The sequence below is a fragment of the Limulus polyphemus genome, unplaced genomic scaffold (genome assembly GCF_000517525.1).
Source record: "Limulus polyphemus unplaced genomic scaffold, Limulus_polyphemus-2.1.2 Scaffold447, whole genome shotgun sequence".
Taxonomy (NCBI): Eukaryota; Metazoa; Arthropoda; class Merostomata; order Xiphosura; family Limulidae; genus Limulus; species Limulus polyphemus.
This window is the reverse complement of record NW_013666057.1, coordinates 328,591-354,922: the sequence shown is the minus strand read 5'-3', so window position 1 is coordinate 354,922 and position 26,332 is coordinate 328,591. Positions and strand designations below refer to the sequence as shown.

General features: G+C 33.5%; 1 protein-coding gene across 1 annotated transcript in view; it reads right to left on the bottom strand.

Moving 5' to 3' along the window:
• LOC111085528 overlaps positions 1–26,332 on the bottom strand; it is a 111,608-nt gene that overhangs the window by 50,856 nt on the left and 34,420 nt on the right. Inside the window, exon 2 of the mRNA XM_022384522.1 lies at positions 9,784–9,862. Within this exon, the coding sequence (XP_022240230.1) occupies positions 9,784–9,862 (79 nt within the window). The remainder of the gene's footprint in view (positions 1–9,783; positions 9,863–26,332) is intronic.

Genomic DNA, 26,332 nt, shown 5'->3' with positions numbered 1-26,332 from the left:
CTTTAATTCATTATTATATTGTTTTGCAAACATAAATTTAACTGATAAAATATGGTATATGTATTACATAGTTGTGTTAATGTGTGAGAGGTTGATCTCTATAAACAAGAATGACGCAGTTATGTGCCGTGGCGCCACGGGAGACATCTTTAGCGAATAAATATTTGATTTACAGTACATTACCTGACAATTCGACGGTGCAATTCTTCCAGTGAAAGCTTATAGCTGATATACAGTGTTACAGACCTTTTCAACATAGAACATTAGTATAGCAAAGTAGTAAGGAGATGCAGGGCAAAGCAGTGACAATTATTTATCACATAGGAAACAGCATCAGCAAGGGAAAATAAACATATTCGCATGAGGGTGTAAAACTACCTCACAAACAACATCTCGAACGCTACATCCTTAACAGAAAGCGATTACTAACAAGGTGTATATACTCCAATCAAGTGGGCACAAAATAATTCATAAAGATCTTGCACCTGTTACCCATAATAACAAACTGAAAATATTTTGCACACAACAGATGGAAGTTTGTTAAAACTTTAGATAAGATCTGGATCTACTTGAATGACTATAACAAGAAATGAAAGATTTGATATGGATAATGTGGTGATAAGGACTTACCTTTAAACTTAAAATTCTGGTTTAAAGCAACTTTCACAGTTTAGACATCTATTGAGAAATAGCTGGAGTACATGTCCCCTGGACGAAGTTATGTAAATTCATGATTGATGAAAAATTATCTTAGGAGATGAAAAGCTGCTTCTCTTATATGAAAATTGTAAAAAAAAAAAAAAAAAAAAAAACCCCCATAAAAATTGCACAACGCAAAATACAAAACTGAAAATTTGTATGTATCCATCTCCCCATGGGTCTACTGAACCTCCACACCAGTTTTGGTGGAGATCCATCTACACCCTGCGAAGTAGTTATATGAACATTCAGCAGACAACAGACAGTACTATTATATTTAAATAGGTTAATTTTTCAAATTTAAAGATTGAATCCAATTCTCTCAAAGAACTACACGTTATTTATGAATTATTCTGCCCAACGTGTGAGGACGCTTACGTCGATTTAACGTCAGAATTCTGGAACGTTGTTCAAAAGAACACTTTAATCCTATTTCCAAGTACAGCTCAAGCATTGTTCAACATGCATCAGGTGAATGTAATGTGCTTCCTTCTCCCAAGATGTTCAAAGTAATAGGTAAAGCCGAAAATCATAGTATGGTTGAAGGACATGCTTCTGATTCTTCAAAATAAGTTGAGATTAAACAGTCAGTAAACTGCTGTTGAACTTTTACTTACAATTTAGGTATTACATTTTATTTAAACTTTCACACTGTATTGTATAACTAAGATAAAAAATTTCCATCTTGGAATATAAAGAAAGTTATTTTGTTCGACTTTCAAGTTGCCGCAGACTACTCATACAATGAGGAATTTAAACATCGCAATGTGCTTAACGAAGAAAAGGTGGCCTGTAATTACTAATTAGCAGACTACTCATACAATGAGGAATTTAAACAACGCAAAGTGCTCAACAAAGAAAAGGTGACCTATAATTGCTAATTAAATGAGGCAAATTCCTGCATTTATTGACTATATTTCGAAGACAGTGTGGAATCACTGGGATGAAACATTACACGTCCAAGTTCACATTGGCGGTTCTACGAACCATGAACAATGAAACCAGTATCCATGCTATTCATTTCTTCAAAATACTTGTGACGTCACCTAAATGGTTTGCCTAAATGTGGTTTTGAAGAGAGTCGATGTATATGTACAGTAGGGTGGTTATTGAAAGTATGTGGTCCAAGGTTGACATCGCCGTTCTTCATGGCTATTACAATTGAAATTGCGTTATTTCATTGAAGTTATTATCACGGAAAACACTAAGAAACTTGTGAAGAAGTTTGGGTAGTTTTATTTAATTCCATAATTAGCTTGTTTCCATGAGAATCTCTGGCCGTCTTTTAATGTTACACTAAGCATTCTTTTCAATAACATTAGGACTTCTAGAACTCCCGCGAAAATGCGATCCGTACTTTGGAGCCGGGGGTACGTTAAAATAACGACGGTAAAATCCCGCTATTCAGTCAGATAAGAGAGCCGAAAGTTGACGGTGGATTTTGTCTTCTCTCTATAGTATATCTATTAAAAATTAAAAACACCTATGCGCAGACAGCTCTTGTGTAACTTTGCACAAAAATTACAAACAAACCTCCTATATTGGGTGTCATTACGATCATGTATCATATGTAATGTGCACCAGTAAAACCATTCGCGTCATTTCAATAACGTAATTCTGTTCCAATGGCTCGTTAAGATAGATACTACAGGCCATAATGGGAACAACTTCTGTGTTTAAGGGTTAAGGAAATCGAAATCAAAAGTTTTTGTCAGTTGATTTGCGGGAATATTAGCGTTCTAAGGTCGTAAACTTACCGTGGCCTACCGGGGAACGGTAGCAGTGTATTATTATCACCCTAGCTTATCGAAACAATTAGGAAATAGCTGAATTGCTACTTCAAGATTCTTGCACCATAACATTTGATCATAAAGATAAGAAAGAAATCCGAATAAAATTTAATATAATTACTTGAATAATTTGTTCAAAAGTATTTTAAACTTTACGGCAAACATTTTAAAACTATATTTTCAAATAAAATGTATTAGAAGCCGTCCCATATATAAAGAAGTCTTTACATCTACCTCTCTCTATTCGAATATTCTACAAATGAAAAAGAGAAAATTGAACAGAAATCGCATTCATGTTATGATAGCTTTATTACTGAATACCTTAAACTTACATAGGTTGTTCTATTTCTTAAGGCCCGGCATCGCCAGGTGGTTAGGGCGCTCGACTCGTAATCTGTGGGTCACGGGTTGGAATCCCCGTCACACTAAACATGCTCGCCCTTTCAGCCGTGTGGGCGTTATAATGTGACGGTCAATCCCACTATTCGTTGGTAAAAGAGTAGCCCAAGAGTTGGCGGTGATGACTATCTGCCTTCCCTCTAATCTTACACTGCTAAATTAGGGACGGCTAGCGCAGATAGCCCTCTTGTAGCTTTGCGCGAAATCCATAACAAACAAACTGTTTATTAAATATCAGTATTTTATTGGGAGAGTAACAAAGGTAGGATACATATTAAAAACTAAGGGTAAAATGACACATGTAACGTTTCAGACAGAAAAGAAAGAAAAATGGCAGTTGTGTTTCAGTTTTAAAGCCATACTTTGTAACTCGGATCCACTGTTTTAACATAACGTTTGAAAGTACTTCTACAAATTTTGTCCAGAATAATCAGTTACTTTAGCAGTGGGTTCATAGTTATGACAATTATAGATTTATTTGAAAATATTCATATACTTACATAAAAAGTGGAGAAGAAGAACAAAAAGAATATAAAGCTCTGTATATTCCCAAGCCTACTGTTAAGGTACAGTGTAAACGTAATTTTACAGTCAGTATAAATAATCTTTTCTTTTGATGTCATAGTCTACTATTTGTTTTCTGCTTTGAAAGCAGGTGACTGATGTCATTATGTTTTATTTTCCGCTCGCTCTGGTGATCAGAACAGCTTCTATTGTTAAACGCTGCTTTGTCGGCTTCTATTGAAGATTGTGTATTCTTTTATTAAAGAGTAGTTATACTTTCAAAGAAAACTCCAGATTTAAACTTTGCCTAATGGCAAAATACTTAGAATCTTTAACAAAACTTTTTAAAGCCAGCGAAGCGAACGCAACATAATAATACATTGTAATACCTCAAGGAGAAAACGTTTGATTGAAGAGGAACATGGAAGGATTAGTCTTCAAAGTGAACACGTTTGATTGGTTCAGTTTCTCTGTTATGATCAGAAGTTACAAAAAGCGTGTAAGGCATATTTTAGAAGCACTCCAAAGAATATTCATCTCGTTGTCATTATGTTGGCAAGGGTAATATAAAATTGATAAATGTTGATTGAGGGAATATATCCTTGGTTACATTTAGTAGCAGACGACACATTAGTAATTTTAATCATAAGAAATGACATATAAAAATTAACTGAAACCCAAGAAAGTCAAGTGACTATTGTTCATTCATGTGTTACTCTTCACGTGGTCTTATCTTATATTGAAAATGATATGATTCAGTTTCAGTGGTTATTCTCTGTCATATCTCAAACTTACACTGAATATTGGGTAACGTGTTCTTAAGGTATCCTGAATTATATACAAGAAAAATTCTTAGCAGTGAACCAATAAAATTTTATTTTTGTTTGTTTGGTTGTCTGAAGTTAAGCACAAGGTACACGATGGAATTTCTGTGCTCTGCCCACCACGGGTATCGAAATCCGGTTTCTAACATTGTAACTCCGCAGACGTACCGCTGTACCATTAGGGGGAGGGGTCTTCTTTTTGTAACATACGAATCTACCTTCACGGCAAAAAAAAGAGTTCTACACAGTGTGCATTTTATATATTTTTTTTGACCACTGGAAAACCCAACATATTAATGTTATTTTAAATCACGTGTTATAAAGCATTCACAATCTAACTTGATCATGATATGTAGAGATAAATCTGTTTTATTGATACTACGTCGTTATTTGTTCGGGTGTCGGTTTATTCAAATTTATAGATTAAACATAATTAAAAAATCTATACAATGTTTTTCCATCAATGATGCTGAAACAAACTAATGTATACATTTTTGTTACAAGAGCTCCTTGGTCACGATTCTTGAAGCTACATACATGACATATGACTGTGAACTTCCAAATGACCAATGGAGAGATATCAAAATACTCATAAGACACATAAATCAGGTATTTAAGGAATATGAATGCAAAACATTTAGAAATGTTTCTATTTTACTTTCAAAACATAGTTTTAAACATTACAAACACGATCATGAAAATTACAAGATCGATCTCAAAGTGCAAGCATCGCTACAGTGTGTAAATATTACCTTTGTTTTGTGCCAATATAATTAAGAAATAACAATAATGATAATCTTAACTGGAACAAGACTTAACAAAGTGTCCGCTAACACTAATGAATTGTTAAGTACGAAGTCATACAGCATAAATGATTAAAGTGCTAATCTTTATTTCATTTTATTCAAATAAACGGATAATTGCTTTTCTGAACGATATCGTCTCCAGTGGCTCAGCGGTAAGTCTGAAGGCTTTTAGTGTTAAAAGGTTCTGATAAGCGTAATGAGCACAGCTCAGATAGCCCATTATGTAGCTTTGCGCTTGACAACAAAGGAACACACAAAACTGAATGACTTCCTATGTATTGCTATTTTTTTAATATTTAAATCAGTTTACAATGGTACAAATACAAATAAGAGCTTAGAATGTTGAAAATTCAAGGTAAAAAATAAAAATGAGATTATTTATAACATTTTGATAATAGGATGTAAATATTAACTGTGTTTTCCGATTTATTCTTTATGATTCTTTGTCGCCTGAGGTCTATCCTCTCGTCATAAATATAGCAGAATTCACTCTAGTTAAACATGTTGCTGCTCTCACTAATTCGTAGATATTTTCAATAATTTAGTATTATTTATTTAACAAATTCGTCTGCTGGATTTATTTTATTTTCAAATAAACTATGTAGTTAGCATGTCTTAAACGTTTCGTATTAAAGTTTTGGTGTTAAGAACCTTGGAGAGGATATCCACATAAAATATAATATATTTTTGAACATCATCTTCATGATTAATTCTCATGAAGTAGATTACTTCAAAGTCGGTGTGAGTAGAAAGTTTATAGTTTTTGATAAAACTATGAAAGGACTAAAAGTAAAAGAAAAAATATAAACATATTGAAAATATTTACCGTGAAATATTTCTTAAACCTTCAAATAAATTACTATCAAAAATTTACTTGTTGACTGAATAAGATGGTATTTAAGCATTCAAACCCACTGATATTCTTTAAAGAGCTTAACAATATCTGAATCCTTACTCTTAAAGTAGTGTTTGTACTTCATGAAACTTGCCCAATTTTTTGTATCTTCTGCAATCAAAATTCGAACTCGGGACCTTTCACACGCAAGCAAGTGCTTTAATAACTAAACTAAAGCGTAAATCCTCAGATACTTTTAGTAATACACTTTTGCAACGACTCTGACTACCACAATATTATAAACGTTCGCGAGGCATTAATAAACAAAACTGTGTTCGAAATTATAATATTTAATTTATATGTTGATTTTATTCGGTAATATTTAGATGAAATATAAATGCTAAAATTTTCTCAATTTTCCTTACTATATGAAAACTAATGCCTAAAACTACAAAAATCCATAACTTTTGATTACTCAAGCTAGACAAACAAAGAGCCATTTCATTTTATCATCTCTTTCGTTGGTAATTCTTAAATTATAATTGACCACTTTCAGATAAAACCCTCAGTAATTGTTACATGGCTGAAGAAAAAAAATATCAGCTAACGAAAACTTATTGAAAGAGGTGGACTTAATCCTTGTAAATCCTATTTCAAGTACTAACGAAATCTTATTGAAAGAGATGGACTTAATCCTTGTAAGTCCTATTTCAAGTAGCTAACGAAATCTTATTGAAAGAGGTGGACTTAATCCTTGTAAATCCTATTTCAAGTAGCTAACGAAATCTTATTGAAAGAGGTGGACTTAATCCTTGTAAATCCTATTTCAAGTAGCTAACGAAATCTTATTGAAAGAGATGGACTTAATCCTTGTAAGTCCTATTTCAAATAGCTAACGAAATCTTATTGAAAGAAGTGAACTTAATCCTTGTAAATCCTATTTCAAGTTTAATTTTCACACATACAGATGCTTTGCAAGTACTTAGAGAACATCAATGACACTACTTACTCATTACATCGTTAATCAGCCTGCAGTGTATGATATTTATTATTCTATCAGATGCATACGGTATAAAAATAGTAAATAAAGATACATATAACAATAGCAGGATATCATAGGATATCATCTTCAAACACACTAATTCATCTTAAATTTGCAGAATAATCTGAATACTTTTAGCAGCTCATTAACAAATGAAATGCTTTGTATTTTTCTTATTTCTTAAAGTACAGTTACTTAAAAAATGAAATACAAAAATGCCTAGTTTAAACAAACATGAACTCTAGAGACTAATTAGATAGAATTGTGTTGTATATTGCAAAAACAACTCGAAAACAAACCAGCTAAATAAGATATATTCTCATAATTAGGGGCAGTTTTGTCTAAATGACCTTTTTATAAGTGTATGCCTAGATAGCATCTTTCAAAAGGAAGATTTATAAACAAATAACTTTAAACAAAACTATATCTGCATAGCTTTTAGACTTAACATGTAGAAACATAATTTTATTTTACTAATATATGTTTAATCATGAAGATTCCTAACTTAACTAGGCAGCCGTATTTACAAATGTGATAAGTTTGACCTGATGAAAAATCATCCATGGAGTGAATATCGTGCGGTAAATTGAGTTGATTAATTCAAAGAAAGAGAAGTCATAAACATTAGCGGAATTGGTAGCGTTTTAAAACTGCATTATATTTAATGGATCAACATCTGTATTATCGAACAATAGTCATGGGAAACTATAAGAAACTCTGAGAAGGATAAAAAGAGGAAACTTAAGAAATCAAATTTACATTTATTAAGAAGCTGAAGTGTTTGATCACGTAAATATATTTAGTTTTCTGCAACTAATCCTAAGTAGGAAAACTATAATATGATATTTCTCGTAACCTTAATAAGGATCAATGAAATTAGTAAAGAATGTAATTTAAAAAGTAGCCTTGAAACTCTGTTATTCACAAAGATATAAGCACTGAACATTGTTAAATTACCAAAGATATAAGCACTGAACATTGTTAAATTACCAAACATAAATTTCTTTAGTCATGTAACGTTATTGGCTTCACCAGTAAGTTATAAGCCATTTTCACCAACAAAACAAAAGAAATATAATTAAATTAAATTAAGAACTCCTATATTCATTACACTATTAAATAATCCTTTTCAAATAAGTGAGGTAGGCATATCAGACTTTCATGTCAATTTGTAATGTTTATTTTAAGGGAAAGTAATAATGAATTAACCAGAAAGATGAGACCTAGCTTGAGTTGTTGTTGAGATATTTAATGCCTTTGATTGCAGCACCTAGCATTAATTTCCACAAACCTGTAATACACTTAAACTATACACTCGGTGTTGAAAATATACCTCATTATTCCATTAATTCCTGGCTTAGAGTACTGGACATGTTTATTTATGTCTACGACACTTTTTTACACGCGGTGATGATTTTGAGATATTTTGATTAAAGATCGATTGTAAGTAATGAAAAAAGAATAAAAAATATGGTGTATTAAGTTTCATCTAAAACTGATTGCTAGAACAAAAAGGCTTAATCCTTTCTAACATCTTAATTTGTCAAGGCTGGACTAATTATCTACTTTTTCTTTCGTTTAGTTCACTTTTCTTGAAGACTTTTCTATCTGTCTGCAAGAACATTCTGTATTTCAGCTTTTCCAAGACCGAATACACATTCAGGTAACGAGTTTCTATGTTTAAGATCGGAGTATAGGAATAGGTTCAAAGAACCAGATTCCAAAATCGTATAAGAAACTGAATGCGCTATAATGTTTTTAGAGCAATATAAAATATAATAAAAAACGTAAATTCTATGGAATCAAAAAACAGCAAAAACTATCCATTGTTAAGTCATGACCAATGAGTTGGTAAGGTTTTTCTCTTGGACAAACATTAATAAAATACTTCACAAGGTGGAGCAACAAAGATTACATTATACTATCAATGTACCGTTCATAAATGCAGTTAGAAATGTTTTAAGCTGATAATGACTAAATATATTTAAAAAAAAAAGAGTTAACACATAAGTTAAGACATAACTCTATATTTGATTAAAACAGCCTACAGAAAACATTAAAAATGTTTATACTTAATAAAAACATTCAGGTATTAGACTCTCCAACTTGGCAATGTGAAACATCCAGAAAAATATTTTGGTTATTTGAAAAATACAAAAATCGTTTCCTCTATATTTTAGTTTCTAATCTCATTAAGAACTTCTGATCAAAAGTAAACTAGCTATACAAGTCAGAGCTGAAAACATTGAGGGTATCGTACATTAATAACTACAACCAGATATAGACCTCATACCAGCTTTCTTCGCTACCCCAGCGTTACATAAACCATATTTTATTGGGAGAGTAACAAAGGGAGGATACATATTAAAAACTAAGTGTAAAATGACACATGTAACGTTTCAGACATAAACCATATTTTATTGGGAGAGTAACAAAGAGAGGATACATATTAAAAACTAAGTGTAAAATGACACATGTAACGTTTCAGACATAAACCATATTCATTCACTTGCGAAAGAAAAAATAATAATCAGAGAGAGAGTAACTATTATCTAATAGAACATGAAATAGACTAGCAAAAGTTTGGCTTCCCAACAACATCACTAATCTTAGGGAAGTTATCTTGAAGTTATTATTGGAAGAAATTGCTGCAATCACAGATAGATATTTCTTTGAAGAAAAGCACTTATAAAGCACCCTGCTAGTAAATGGTGAAGTAATAGTTTAAAAGCCTATACGTCTATACAAACACAAAGCGTTAACAACTCTTTGTAAGTTCTATAAAATGTTACTTTATTTATTTCTATTTTATCAGACTTTGACGAACTTCAAATAAATTGAATAGTGTATGAACTTATTAAAGTAAAACAGGGAAATATATTACCTGAATATGTAGTGGGTCTTGGAAAATTTAAAACACAGAATTTTCTTGCAGACAGGCAAAAGTCTTCAAGAATAGGAAACTAGAACAGTGGGAAAAAAAGCAGATAATTAGTCCAGCTTTGAAAATAATATGATGATAGAGACACAGAATTAAGGTTTTTTTGTGTCCTACATGAAAGCCTGTTATACAATAAAGTTGACCATTACTTACAACCGATGTGTAATCAACATGTTTCAAACTTATTACCACGTATACAAAGTGTCGTAGGCATAAGTAAAGAAGTCCGCTACTCCAAGCTAGGAACTAATGGAATAATGAGAATCAGGTGTATACCTAAGACTTAAAGAAATCTTGTTTTCAGTTATACAAAACGGGTGTTTAATGATGGGAAGACTGAGTTTACTTGTAGTGAACGAGAACTTATAGCTGGAAAGATTTGTCACGTGACAAACTGTAGTTCTGCTGTAGTGAAAAAGCTTCACAATAAACTATCTACAATGTGTGCACAGCGGGGATTGAATCCATGATTTTACCCTTATAAACCTTGAATCTTGCCGCTGAATCACTGGGGATCACGTGGCAAGATTAAAGTGAGACCTAGGTTATTTCTGTTTTCATTCAAGTATGGTGTCCTCCTGTTTGCATTCAAGTATGGTGTCATCCTGTTTTTATTCAAGTATGGTGTCATCCTGTATTCATTCAAGTATGGTGTCCTCCTGTTTTCATTCAAGTATGGTGTCATCCTGTATTCATTCAAGTATGGTGTCATCCTGTATTCATTCAAGTATGGTGTCCTCCTGTTTTCATTCAAGTATGGTGTCATCCTGTATTCATTCAAGTATGGTGTGCTTCTGTTTTCATTCATATATGGTGTCCTCTTGTTTACATGGTGTCCTTCTGTTTTCATTTATGTGTGGTGTCCTCCTGTTTTCATTCAAGAAGTATGGTGTCCTCCTCAGTTCTGAGGATCGACGATTATGATTCTCCGCTAATTCAAGCTTCTCATTTCAAATCCATTTTCTTATGTCGCCGAGCCTGCCTTTTCGCTCTTCTTCCTTCGACTTACCAATTAGAATATCTTCCAACTTTTCCTCAGATCTAGTTACATGCCCAAAGTAGCACACGTTCTGTTTTATACACGTGCCCGTTGTTGTCTTTTTGTTTTTTGTATATCCCAGTATTTTCTTATTAGTTTGTACTTCTAGGTTGCTGATGTTCGCTATTTGTCTATAGCACCATATTTCAAATGTATCCAACTATCGTTTTGTTTATTTCAGCTATACACAAGACTAAATAACTAACATATACTTACGTCAAAATTTTTTACCTAATTAAATTGGCATAAATTTGGACATTCGAAACAAAACAGTTAGGAATTAGTAGCATTTAAAAACCGGAATGATAACCTACTCTAAACTGTACTTGTTTGTCATACTATGTTTTGTTTTGTTGTCGATACCAGATAATGTTGTAAATCACTCACTTGCCAAGACTATCAACCTTCAATACTTTAGTATTCCTCCTTATATGCATAATTGTGTTCTAATGTTGATGTAATTTAAGAAACCCGTACTTAAATAAATGTATATAATATTCAATATTTGTATTTAGTTTTTATATCTGATTGTATTCATTAATATATAGTTCACTTAAACTGTTTTAGCTCTCACTTGTTATTTTACCTTTCATCAGAAGTTCATAGTAATTATAATATTGAAATAATACTATGCTTGGTAGAAAAATCATTCTCAAACGTTTTATCGCTGAATAGTAAAGCTAATCAAAGCTTTAGGGTCTAACTGCTTGAACTGTTTACAGCTCGATTTAAACAATAAAATAAGTTTTGAAAATTAAACATTTCAAACTATCATTATAATAGAGAAAAACAGGAAAAAAGTTTAAAAAATTAAGTCAATAACACAAACACTTTCCCGTTGTGTGCGAAAATGTTAAAACATTTTTAATTTTCAGAAACTGAGTATTTCCATATCAGATTTAACTAACTTGTGATTATACATAAAGACAAAATACATTTATTTTATACACAAAGTGCATGAAGCTTGCTATGAGTTCCATGTTTCTAAGCGTTTTTAACAATAATATATATATAAGCTTTAGATACTTATCTAGCCTGTAAGTACAGTTAGGAAGTCTCACAAGGAAATGAATATCTGTTTCTTAGTCATATATTCACGTTGAGATGGAGTTAAAGAGAGAATGAGCGCGCCATGCAACGACGTTGTAAGAACGCATTCACATTGGTTATAGTACGAGAGAAGTTAAAGCGGAAAACAACACACTAAAATTACGGGACGTCTGATTTGATAGCGCGGCTAATAGATAGAAAATGTTTCTAGAAATATACCATCTTTACCTTTCTTATGTCGCAAATTTGAGTACTTTAACAGCTGGTTGCCAACAATTAACTGTGATGAAGATCAAAGCAGGCAATATCAACAGCGTTAGTCATGAAGGTTATATTAAACTGAAAGTGAACCTAACTTGCTTGTCAAAAATTGAAATAAATCAACGTTATATTACTTTGTTGTTCCTATATTACGTTATAAAAGTAGAGCTTATAAAAACCTGGTTCTATAATGTTAAGTAGTAAATAAATAAATAAATGTTAGATAGATACACATCGTTTCTTTCATAAACTCTGAGCATCTTAAGACCATGTTTCCGTTAGCAAACAATATTACTTGTTACTTGAGGTTTTCTGTGTACAGTGCAAAGGTTAATCAAACGTTAAAAGTAAATATTATGTATATCTATATATTACATACAATTTTTGAAAGCAAGTTCAGACAAACAAGAAAATATATGACTTGTATCAAGTGGTTTAACGTAGACTGTTTGGAAAAGTAATCAAAATGGAAGTGTTATACTATTTCATTACGTGACTCACCACACCGAATAAAAATGTCCAAAAGCTTTAAAAGTATTTATTGATAGAACGTTCACTGTTTTATGCATCATTCGACATCCATAACCTTAGTTATTTCTTTGGAATTTGCTAACCTTTATTGTATACACTACTAGTTTAATAGTTAATCTGAATTGAAGTAATCTAAACCTTTTATCGAGCTAATCATGAATTATTATGATAATTTATCGAGAATTAAGACTATCGTCAATTTGGTGACAATATTTAGGGAGAATAGCAAAGTTATTAAGTTATTGTTGTACGTTGCAAAAAAATAAATTGAACTCTACTGACTGAGAATTTAATATTGAAACTTATTATTTTATATTAGATAATTCGTTTTTTGAAGCTCAACCTCTATTGATCAATTAGAAATCTGCCCATGTTTTATATTCTTTAAATACGATCTTATAACACTACTGAGTTTAAAGAATAGTATTAGAAAATAAGAGTGTAAGCAGGCCACAATATTTCTTAGTTTACAAACTTTATACGATACACCGCCTCTAGTGAACTTAAAGAGAATTATATGTAGTTCTGTGATACAGCTAAAATTATATTCTTATTGTGTGAAAACCTCTGCTAAGCTGGTGAAGCATGATTATAATTAATTATATTTGTTATATTTAGTCCTTTAAGTTTTTTAAGAATTGGGAGAGTGTATAATAATAGCATTTCAACCATACCATATCTGCCATATTTATTGCCGACGACGCGTTTCGCTCGATACAGACTTCATTAGGCCGACTGGGCTACAACAAACAAACAAACATATTAGTGGTCGGAACACCACTTATATAAGCCATTTGTTACAACAACAATTATTATGATGTGAACGATTCTCTAGGCTCGCGAAACATGATTATAAGCAATTACTTTGTCTTGTTAAACACAATGCTATACTATGGGCTATCTGTGTTGTGCCCACTACGAGTATCAAAACCCGGTTTTTAGTGGTGTGAGCTCTCAGAATTTCCGTTGATCCACTGGGAGGCATTATTGTTGTCATAAGATATTAGAGTTAAGTCTATGATATTTGTAACACTACATTCTTTATTCAGTGTCTTCAGGTTTTTCAATAAGATAAAAGAGTGTATAATAGAATTTCAACCACACTATTGCTGCCTACGCATTTTGATGAATATAGAGCTCATCAAACTGGCTAGGACACAACAGATGCAGTAAGGGTCGGAACACTGTTTATATAAGTCATTTGTTACAACAATAATTGTTATGGTGTGAACTTTAACATACATTTATGCAGTCTATTGTTGGGCCTGATCTGGCTAGCATTTTATTATCTTTAAATAGAAATGCATTTCACCTTTTGCACAGGCAAAACTGAGAAACAAAATTTACAGTAGGTCCATCTTTAAGATCAGAATACAGAACCAAGGAAACAACCATATTTATACTAGGTGAGAGATTACCCAAACATAGTCAGAAATATGCTTCTCAATTCACATCTAGCAAATCACCATTTTCCAGAATAAAGTCTATGTTGACTGGCTGTAATGGTGGCTTCACTCGAAGTGCTTGCTACTCTGTAAGGTTGACCAGCATTCTGATGGCTCCTGTACGAATTATGAACGTTACTTCAGGTCTATGTACTTTTGTCAGCATGACCCAAGCACCACAAATTCCTGAAAGATAAGGCTGATTGATAACTATTTTGACACAAGCTGACAGCTGTACTCCTCTTCTTTGTGCACAAACTCGACATAAATCTGCCAGTTTTTTGTATGTATGTCAAAAACAGTAGTGACAGCCATAACCTACCTGTGAATTTATTGCATCTGGTAAGTAGTCTGGCAGAGCTGAAAGCTTCGTCGTTTTGTTATAAAACAAGATACAGACAGTTAGTTTAAACCCACCTATCAGCCCATAACCAAAGAAGGCGCCTGTAGACCTCACACTTACAGCACTACCTGGAGAGAAACAAAAGTTGCATTTGGTGTGGTGTGGTACAGACAAAAATGATATCTGGTGCAGCTGTGTCGAAGTACCAGGATGTGTTTGCAGCTGGGTTGTTCTCAGCAAACGATGAGCTTTCCATGATGCACGTACCTCACAACTACAGTCTTCCTGAGGTATAACCACTGTAGGTATACTGCTTTCTTTAGAGTGACGATATCTCCCACGCCCAGAATATTTTGTATCATTTCACTGGCAGTAACTCCATGAACTTATCTATGAGAATATCCTCATAATCTGCAGATGCCATAGTGGGACATGCCTTCCTTTGTAGGTGACACAAATCATTCACATAAGCTGTGAAGTTCTCTGTGGGACGCTCATTTGAGCCTTGAATTCGGTCTGACACATATCTTTTTTTTTTTTTACTAGGTCGAAATATTAGTGTAAATCAGCCATTCTAAGTTGCTCCTTGTTCAAGTACTGGGCTATCCAAATCTAACCTCGGGCATTGCACTATCTGCCATTGACTCCAGCCATTTCAAACAGTGGCCTGTTTGAAACATATACAGAAACAGACCATTGGTTCCACAGGATACACTCATGACTGTTGGGACATATGGGTACAAAAATATAGAATCTTTGGTAGTGTCACGTTCTGGCATGGTTTGGTAGTTAGGGAACTCCACTTGCAATCTGCAGGTCGCGAGGTCGAATCCAGACACCGAACATATTCGCTCTTTTAGCCATTGGAGCTTTATAATGTGATGATAAATCACACATTGCGTTGGTAAAAGAGCACCCTAAGAGTTGGTGGTGTTGATTAGCTGCTTCCCTCTAGTCTATCACTTCTAAATTGGGAAGGTCGATAGCAGATAGCTCTCGAGCAGCTTTGCATGAAGTTCCAAAACAAACAAACAAACAAACAAAACAAAGCTTTGATAGTGTCAAAGCCAAAACCACACCTAAAACCTCAGGATCATTTTGATATATTTCTGGTCTTTTCTCCTGGTTGGCAGAATGAAAAATTGAAGAAGGCTTGTCTTCCGGCTATGCATGGCTCCAGACCCCTCCATGACTCATAATGGTACTGGTTACCACTCATGCCGTTATAGAGAGGTTCATTTCTGTCCCACGGGTCACCATGTGATGCCTTCTGTCCCTCTTGTTGGCAAGACAGCTCTGGGTGACAACGATCAGAGATGAAACTGGACTGCTCTAAATTGCAACCCTGGTGTACAACACTCATTCTCAGGACCATCATTCTGCAAGTTACCATGTTGACCCTCAATCATTTATTATTTCTATGCACTGAAGTCTAAACCTGTTCAACAGTCTTGAAGGTTGTAACCTACAGTTCTTCTTCTACTCAGTTCGAAGTTGTAACAATAGCATAGTCTTGAAGGTTCTAGTCTACAGTTCTTTTATTCAGTTCGAAGTTGTAACAATAGCATAGTCATGAACATTCAAAACATTTGAAAAAAACAACAACAACCTACATCCAGGAGGGAACCACTCATGAACCTAAGTACTCTTCCAGACTACCGTCTTCCTTCAGTGATGAATTATTTTTCATGCTCGTTAAAAATGTCGTTTCCTCTAATAGAAAGCTTAAAACCTACCGTACACAAGAATTAAAAAGAGAACCAAAAAGTCCATTCATAAAAAACAAAATATCAGAAACAAAACCTATATATATGGCAACAAATTTTAACCTTATTACCTTACTCTGTGGTATTCTCAGGTGCAATAATTAATCTTATTAAAGAAAAAAAATAGTAACCACGGATAAAAGGATAAATGGAAGAGGATATTGTGTAGATTTAAATCTGAATTTCAGATTCTTACTGAATATGAAAAAAACCAAATGCAATGTGAAACAGAGTGTGAAAATGAACCTTTACTCACGACAAAAAACAATTAAAGCTGACAAGTGCATGAGATAGTGCGGAACTTTTAATCAAACAACATATTTGGCCAAGGATTTGTGTTCTGTTGAAATTCTCAAGAACTTTTGCTGCAAATCTGAATAATAATAAGTAAAATTATTATTTGTTTACAGAAAATGAAAACATGATCTGTCCTAGAGAGTATGTGTTATTCACGTTGTTGATTATTACATCAAGAAAAGTAGGGAGAATATACCTTCCAGGTATCTATTGTAGCCCCTTCCATTGTAAAGCTTTAAGTGACACCAAAGGGGAACGGCATATAACAGTAAGTAACCAAGACAACTAAAAGTTATCCACACTACACTGCTTGTATACGTGTATGTGCACAAAACTTTGAAAATGTAAGGTGAAGAAGAAATTTTCACTTGTCTAAACTAGAATAAAAACGACACACCTAGTATGCTTCACAAACATAAAGGGACTTGTAATAAACTTCAACTCTCAAACTTCCTTCTAATCAAAACTAGAATGGACGGCCAAATGTTAATTGTTAGCATTTATAATGAAAATAGGATGTTTGCAAAAAATTTATAAAAGTTGTCTTGATCAAATTTATTGATGTTGAGAGCATGTGGAAATGACAATTCCATAAATTGAGAATGCTTAAGAAAACCATAACCCAATTTCTTGTACAGACATACAAAATGTATACATAATATTTAATACATAATAATACAAATCAAGAAAATACCTACCATAAAATACACCTTCATGTGTTATTTCATTCTTGTCCAGTGAGGAACAACATAGTGAATTTTTAGCATTAAAACGTTTATTGTATATAAAGTCTTGGCCAAAATGTTTGCGTATTTCATAACAAATAAGATCATTATTATTATTAAGATGGAATACAAATACACTTAGTGCTGTTAAACTAAGAAATGCATGTTATATTAAACATCTACATATGTAATTTGTATAATGAGACAGATTCTATGGACATTATGAACGATTTATTAGAAAAGCAAACAATTTTCTCAGACACCTGTAGAAAGATGTATAATTCAGCATTTCACCTATCACAACAAAACTTTACCAAAACATATATAATGACCAAATATAACATCAGAGTATTGTATATAGCCTCTGTAACCTTATATCAGTTCATATTAAACATTCAGTACTTTGTTGGTCCTGGTCGTATCCTATTAACCTTTGCAAGGTGACGTGGCATGCTGTCGATAAGATTATTGATGTAATCCACCGTGGTTAGTGGGTAACAATTTTCTGGTTCAGTTCTGCCTAACAGTTGTCAATGGGATTAAAATCTGAAGACTTTGCTGGCCATGACAATCTTGTAACATCCTCCTAGTCGAGACTATCCTGTACAATATGTTAACTGTGGGCAGTGAATTTGTCATTCTCGAACACAAAGTTATTGTCAAACCTTGTCCTAGCATATGGTAGAAATATCCTCTCCATGTACGCCTGTAGGAGGTGCTATGATTAGTTTTCCTACCATGATGAATAGTTGCCCAAACATGTACTGCACCACCTCCTGTGTGTTCCCTGTAGGAAACACGGTATTCCCTCATTTGTTCTCCAGGCAAAAGACGAACACGAATCTTACATCAGCTTTATCAAGCTGGAAACAGGACTTATCTGAAAAGATAACATGTCGCCAGTGTCCTAACTGTAAGCTGGCATGCTGTCTTGCCCAAGTAACACAGTGACGGTAGTGAATACTGGTTAATATCGATTTGCAGATAGCCCTTCTTGCAAAATATCCCTGTTTGCTCAGTTTCCTATTCACTGTTCTTCTGGATACCTTGGAATGAATGTGATTACGACATTCTAGTCGTTAGATGTTGGAAGACTACTTTCGACCTTGACGTGTTAACCTGATCAAACGACTGACATCTTGGGCAGTAAATTTCGGTATCTAACAGTAGACTTTCCTGGAACAACGATTCCTATAGTCCGATGACGTTTCAGGATTTTGGATACAGTAAATTGGGGATACCCTAGTGTTCTGGTGATGTCCGTTTGCTTCATACCATTTCTGGACGTGACGAGGCATGACTTTACTCCAACTACAGAGAAATTATCTGAACAACATGTTGATCTGTTTCGGAAAAGATTATACCAAAAGCACATCATTTTATACAAAAATAGGTGTGTATATGTGTTTTGACGAACAAATACTCAAAACAACTTATACAGACTAGAATAATAACTCATACATGTTTGTACGATCATACGCTATCTTTTCTGTTACTACTCGGGCATTTACTCAGTAACTACTCCATGCTTGTAGACAATAACATCAATATAGAACAGTATGCAAACATTTTGTCCAAGTCTGTACACGTCTACCTTCACTTATTTAATTAAGTAGGTAGACAAAATAATGTTTTGTCTTGATAGGTTGCCATAGAAACGTCTTCCAGCTCATAAGACAAGGGAAGAGCAATCCGTTACAAATTTAAACCTTTCAACGTCTATGCTACATATAATTCCAGTGCAACAATAGTACTGTTGTGTTAAATATTTTGTGGCCTTCTTTAATTTCTATACATTGACGCTCAAATAATATTTTCACTTTAGCCTGAACTCGTAACTGTTCCAGGCTGCTCCTTTCAATCCAATATTAAACCAAATTCATAGTTAACACTTGCTTTAAATTAAACCAATCACAGCAACTCTTTCTAAGGCCACATAAAAAATATATGTTTTATCTAAACCCTTATATAATGTATGTGTATCTGTGGTGAGTTCTGGTCTCTTGAATTTTCTCACAACACAATTGGATTATTTTACTTAAGTACGCGTTTTCCACAAATTTTGAATTTACTTATTTAAGTTAGGCTATTTTGTGCTCTTACTAACGTCTCTCGTTTCATGTTCTTGTGTCGTCGGCTGAGTGATTTCAATGTCAGTGATTGTAATTTATGATACGGTTCAATACGTTTTGTTTTGGCGTCCGTTAGGCTGAGGACAATTCTTAGTTGTCAGGTTTATTTCTGATGACGTTGTTTATATTAGTTTTATGTTTAGAAACATTCATGTAAACTGAACTTACGTTGCTCGACTTTTATGATCGACACAGTTTTGACCAGTGTGTTTCTTGAATTTCGCGCAAAACTACTCAAAGACTATTTGCTTTAGCACTCCTAATTTTGAAGGGATTGATTAGAGAGAAGACAGGTAATTAACATTACCCACCTCCTACTTTTGAAATACTCTTTACCAGCGAATAATAGAATTGACCCTTAGATTAAAACGCCCTCAAAGCTATAAGAGTGAACACTGTTGGCGACAGGTTTCGATACCACAAACCTTAGAGGGTAGGTTCGAACACCTTAATCACCAGGCCATATATACAAGGTCCCATTTTCGACCAGACTTGAAGTTTGTTTGTTTGAATTTATGCACAAAGCTACACAATGGGCTATCTGTTCTCTGCCCACCACGGGTATCGAAACCCGGTTTCTAGCGTTGTAAGTCAGCAGACATATCGCTGTGCCACTGGGGGGCCAGACCTGAAGTCAAGTTATTTAAAGATTATATCTTAAATATTACAGAGGTCGAATTAAATTATTTAAACAAAAACATGCTTGAATAAAAAACTCTGAAAATAAGGAAATAAAATACAGGTGCAGATGATGATCGTCGTATGTAAAGTTGTATTTCTCTTTTTTGTTCTCTATCTTTACAGTCGTGGTCGCGGGTTGGCTCTGTTGTAGAGCTCTGGATTTCGGAGCTGGTGAGTCTGGTTGAAATCCATGTGATACCTCAAAATATTCACGACACTGGGTTATAAAAGTGATAGTTAATCTTTAAGCTTAGCTGATGGATGGTTAGATGCTGCTGGCTGGCTGCATTCCCTCTGGTCAGCAGTTGTATTTGTTTGTTTTGAATTTCGCGCAAAGCGACACGAGGACTATCTGCGCTAGCCATTCCTAACTTAGCAATGAAAGATTAGAGGGAAGGCAGCTAGTCATTACCATTTACCGCCAACTTTTGGGCCACTCTTGTACCAGCGAATTGTGGGATTGACTATCACATTATAACGCCCCTACGACTGAAAGGGCGAGCATGTTTGGTGGAACGGGGATTCGAACCTGTGACCCGCATATTGCGAGTCGAGAGCCTTAACCATCAGGCAATGTCGGGCGGTCAGTAGTTGAAAAGTAGGACAACAGATAGCCTTGGTTGCTTTTCCATAAATACAAAATACAAACACTAATTCCTCACTGACTATATTCATTCAGTATTTGATATCATAAAACAACAGCTTATAGGTGTGGAAATATAGTAATCGATACAGGACTAAAGTAACCGAAAATATATAAACGTGATCAGGTAAATGCTATACTGAAACAACCTGCAGTTTTATTAAGCAAATTACTGAATTAGTTAGTTGTTAAATTACAACTAAATGCAAATAATAAACATGATATTTGGACAACTAAAAATAATGAACCTGTCTTAAAAACTCTAGAAATTGTACATGAAACAAAATTTGCAGACACAATCTAAACATATGATTTCACAACGCTATTTACATCTATACCACTTAATGATTTAAGAATGGTGATAAATTCGTTGATAGATCAATTTATAGATCTACCCATCGAAATAGAAAAACAATAATTTACTGGTAATAAGATCAAAAGCATATTCACTTTTTGCAAATATAATAATTATATTTATTTTGATAAGCACATTTATAAACAAACAGTAGGTATATCGATGGGTTCTAATTATTCTAATTATGTTGCTAATTTATATCTTTATTATTACGAAAATAAACTTATAAATAATTCTCCAAATCCGGAATTATTTTTCTTAACATACAAAGAAATTGACGATTTGTTTAGTATTAATAATTCAGGAATAAGTAATTACATTGGTAACATTTATCCAGCAGTTCTGCAGATTGAGAACACTTCTATATCAAATACCGAAGAATATTATTTAGATTTAGACATTAAGATAATTAACTATTATAGTGATATTAATATTTATAAGAAAAGAAATGATTTCACATTTCAAATTTTGGACTTTCCTCTCCAAACAGTAACATACCAACAAATACCATACAGAGCATTATTTACACACAGCTTCTCAGATATAGTAGAATTTGTAGTAATGTACAGTTCTTAATATTTAATATTCAAATATTAGTACACAAGTTGATTATTAATGGATTTGATGAGAAAACCTTAATATAGTATTTATATAAATTGGAAAATAGTGGTTTAAACAATATTATAATATGCACAATAGAAAATACTTTCTAAAATTATTGTTATGGAAATAATTGGAATAACTTATTGGACATTTCATATCTTATACAGGTAGATCAATGTAGTTATATAACCTTCCCTATATAAGACCTGCTACTGTGCGGATCTCTTTAGAACCGTTGAAGATCGAGATAGTAGCATAAAAAGGGCGGAGGATGGGAGCTATACTAATAATTTTGGTTGGCCTTAGTATAGTAATACCTTAACATCTTGGTATTTATGTCCAAACATCATATTGGGGGCTGAAATGCTAATTTCAATGACATTTTGCTGTCGCCTCCATTGATGTCTTGTATTCTATTCTATTATTTTTTTATTTTCATGAGCAACCACCCTCCCAAATCTGACTTTAGACAGCGAAAAGTAGTAAAGCTGTGGGACGTTGTGGGCTAGAGGATCCACATCTGCTCCATTGCTCCCCCCCCCTCTTAAGCATATGAGGCCGACGAAGGTGAGGTTACACTAGATAGACAGTGTAACCCCAACGCAATTTAGGTTTTACTTCCGCCAATACCTCAGAAAACCAGGGCACATTACATAATCACCTACCTTATGATTTATGCCCCGGTTTTAGGTGGTTGTAATGTGTCTCCTTATGTATATTAACTTATATTAAATTGCTCTTGGTGGTTCAGCAGTAAACTTAAGGACTTATAATACTTAAATTGTAGTTCGATCCCTATGGTGGGTTCATTGCAGGTAGCCCCTAGTGCAGTTTTGTGATTAAAATAAACAAGCTATTTATTATATCTTTGCGGATTAATATACATTTTCACAATTATATAAATTTAAGATTGATATATTTTAAGCGTTATGAAATTTAAAAAACATAGCCTTTCACATTTCCATATATTATATGAAAACATGAAGAAAAACATACGAGACTCTTGCTAAAGCTAGTTAAATTCTAATGGCACAAGAAGGTGAGAATGGTGACCCGTGATCCTAGTTCATCGCAGGTTAACCGCCAGCTTGAACAGATTCGACGCGTGCCAGACTTGAACATACAACCCTGCCATTACGAGTCCAAAGCCACTGAGCCACGCTGTCCCTACTTGACCCTACTTATATTGTTTCGACAAAGCAAGCTCCCGGAGGTAGTGTAATGGTGCGGGAAACTTTCTCGTGGCAGGGGATTGATCATCTGTTTCCTTCAATAAGGCAACTGATGCCCAGAGTATACATATCCGTTCTTCCCAATCGTCCATCGTGAAACGCTGAATTTCCACCCAAACGGAAGAAAACTGGTTCGAAAAGAATGCAAATGAATTCAGTCATCCTCGTCGACCAGAACCGGAAACCTAATCTGACTTAGCATATTTAGGATACATTTGAAACGTCACATTTTCTGCCGACATCGTAATCCTACTGCAGACCATACTTCCGCACGAATGAGCTACAAGATTTATGTTATGTCTCCGTATGCGTGAAAATGTCTGTGTAAAAGGATTTTAAAATAACTTGATTATCCATTTGGAACTCAGTATTTCGTACAAACGCATTTCACTGATACATTATCGCAAATATTATCAGATGTGAAAAGTAAAAAACTAATTAGATTTCCATAGAATGGTTGTCTTTGTAAAATATACACATTAAAACACATTTTAGAAGGTTCTATAAACTTTAACTAAGATAAGTAGGGATAAAACTTGAAATCTCTTCTGTTCTAAACATAAATGGATTTCTGTGACAAGTTCTATTGGAATACAGCATGGAAAATAATAATAAAAAGGAAATCATTTAAATAGAAAATTTAAATGTATATGTCCTTGAAATATAAGGAAAACACACAGATTCGAATGTACTTACTTAGCGTCACTAGAATTTTTCTTGATAAAATATACTATCTATTAAAGTAATGGGCATCGTGTGGTTTGCTTGAAATTGTATACTTGGTAACGATAGTATTGGTGAACTGTGCTTTTCTTAACGCCAAGTGTCTTGTTTACAGTATGTTTGCCAGTGCACAAGACATTTTATATGTAGATCTATTTCGTAAGTGCACATGAATTTTTTTTTTCTATTTTGAACTCAATGTTTCCAGTGCAACTTTACCAATAAGTTCAACCATGTGGTTATCAAAAGAAGTTTCTCCGAAATTTACTGTAGTTAAATTTGAAAACTGGTGTTGTTGTTTTAGCGCAAACCTACACAATGGGCTATCTACAATCTGTCCACCGTCGGGAATTGAACTTACCGCTAATCCACAGTGGACAGAGCTCAGACAGTCCAATGTGCTATTGAAATGTACAAATAGTTGAAAACGTATTTAATTTTTTTTTCTTTTTTCTTTTTACTTTCCAGCCATGGAGTTCTACACACTGAAGTATTTTGAAAGTAAGGTGATTAAAAATTAAATAATTTGTTTTTGTTGTTGTTGGGTTTTTTTTTCGGTTACTCACGCAAGGCTACACAAGGACAATATGAAATAACAAACTCATGGGAAAACATCTAGTCATCAGTACCCACCACCAACTCTTATGCACCTATAATATAATAGTGGGTTTTGACCATCATTCTCAACTCACCCTTAGTTCCAAAGCTACTTTTGTTTTTGCAGTAAAATGTGAACCATGAACCATCGGATCCACGGTTGTTATCTGTAATACTTTATCATCAAATTGAAATATATTTCTACTTTAATATCTTCTTATGATTACTAGTTTTATTGTTTTCAAATGTAAAATTATATTTAAAATATAGAATGACCGATATAAACAATTTTCATGCAAGAATAACAACTGTGTTAAGCGTTGAATTACAAATAACAAAAACAAATGGAAACTGGCTAAAATATATATAAACAAAAGAACGAATAGATAAGTTGTATTGTTTGTTTTAGCGCAAAGCTACACATTTGGCCATCTACACTCTTTCCACCGTAGGTAATGAAACCCCGGACTTTAGCGTTGTAAATCTATAAAATTATCACTGACCCATTGGAGAACAACCATCTTGTGGTTTCTGAAAACAACAAAAGCAGAGAAAAATTGAAAATAACGAAAGTTACACAATTTTAAAAATGCTTGCGTCCTACTGTAAAAGAAAGTAGTGAAAGAAAATAAGCTTAGTAAACGTAATTTGCTTTGATCATAGTAAACATTTGTTTCTTGAAAGGGTTAACTATTCGTGTCAAGCAATGAAATACTTAGAAGCTAATATAATCTACTTATATTTGGTTTGTTTGTTTTCAATTTCGCGCAAAGCTACACGAGGGCTATCTGCGCTAGCCGTCCCTAATTTAGCAGTGAAACACTAGGGGGAAGGCAGATAGTCATCACCACCCACCGCCAACTCGTGGGCTACTCTTTTACCAACGAATACTGGGACTGACCATCATATTATAACGCCACGCCCCCACGGCTGAAAGGGCGAGCATGTTTGGTGGACGGGGGATTCGAATCTGCGACCTTCAGATTGCGAGTCAAGCACCCTAACCACCTTACCATGCCGGGCCAATCTATTTAGACCTGATATAAACAACGTGTTGCTTCGTAGTAGTAACCGTGCTTTGAAAATATTTTTATAGCCACAAATGGTTAAGTAAAATGTTCAATACATTTATAAAATAACAATACTACTAATTCGGAAGAAATCTGATTTCGCCTAATATTTTGGTTTAATCATTTAATTAGTAAAAGTAAGCCTGTCACTTTTTTGCAACTACAGCAAAATCACTTTATTATTTTGATGTAAGATTTTGTGCTCTGAATAGGTTAAATCGACACTGCAAGTAGAAAAACCAATATTTTGAAGAATAATGGCAAACTGTAGAATTTCGTATCTACAACTAGGCTCCTAGCATATTCCTGTCTTTGTTTTTATTTTTCCCAATTTAAACAAGAAATACATAAATATAAAGGCTCAAATGTTGTTTTTTCAAATTTTTACAGTATAGTTATTGTTTGCTTTAATACAATAGTGTAAACAGAAATAAATAACTAATATGTGTCTAAAATTAAATGAGCTACTACTGACAAAAAATAGAAAGAAGAAGAGTAGACTTATATGTTTATTTAATCTGTTTTTAATTTGAATTTTACATTCAATTTTGTTCTGCCAAGAGTAATCGACATTAGTCTTAAGTAACCGAATCATGAACAAAAGTTCTTGATGAAAAAGAGCGTATTTCTGAAATAATTATACTTGTTAGGTCAACTTGAGTTTTATAAAAGATATGAAAAGGATGTCTGTATAATTAATGATCAAGTTTTATTTTGGTTTCTGATCCTAAAGAGATCAGTTTTGCCAGTTTAAATTAGATCCGCAATTCATGAAACCATATAATATCTTCAGTAAAAAAAAAAAACGTTTACCTTTCATTTCCAGAATAACCTTCCATTAAGAGTGCTGTTGTTATATGTGTAATGCTTTAGCAAAATCGATTATATTGATATTATTGTACCAGAATAATTTCAAAGCATTATTTATTTAAACTATCTCATTGTTTGTTTGTTTTTTGTACTTATGCACAAAGCTACAAAATGGGCTATCTGTGCCCT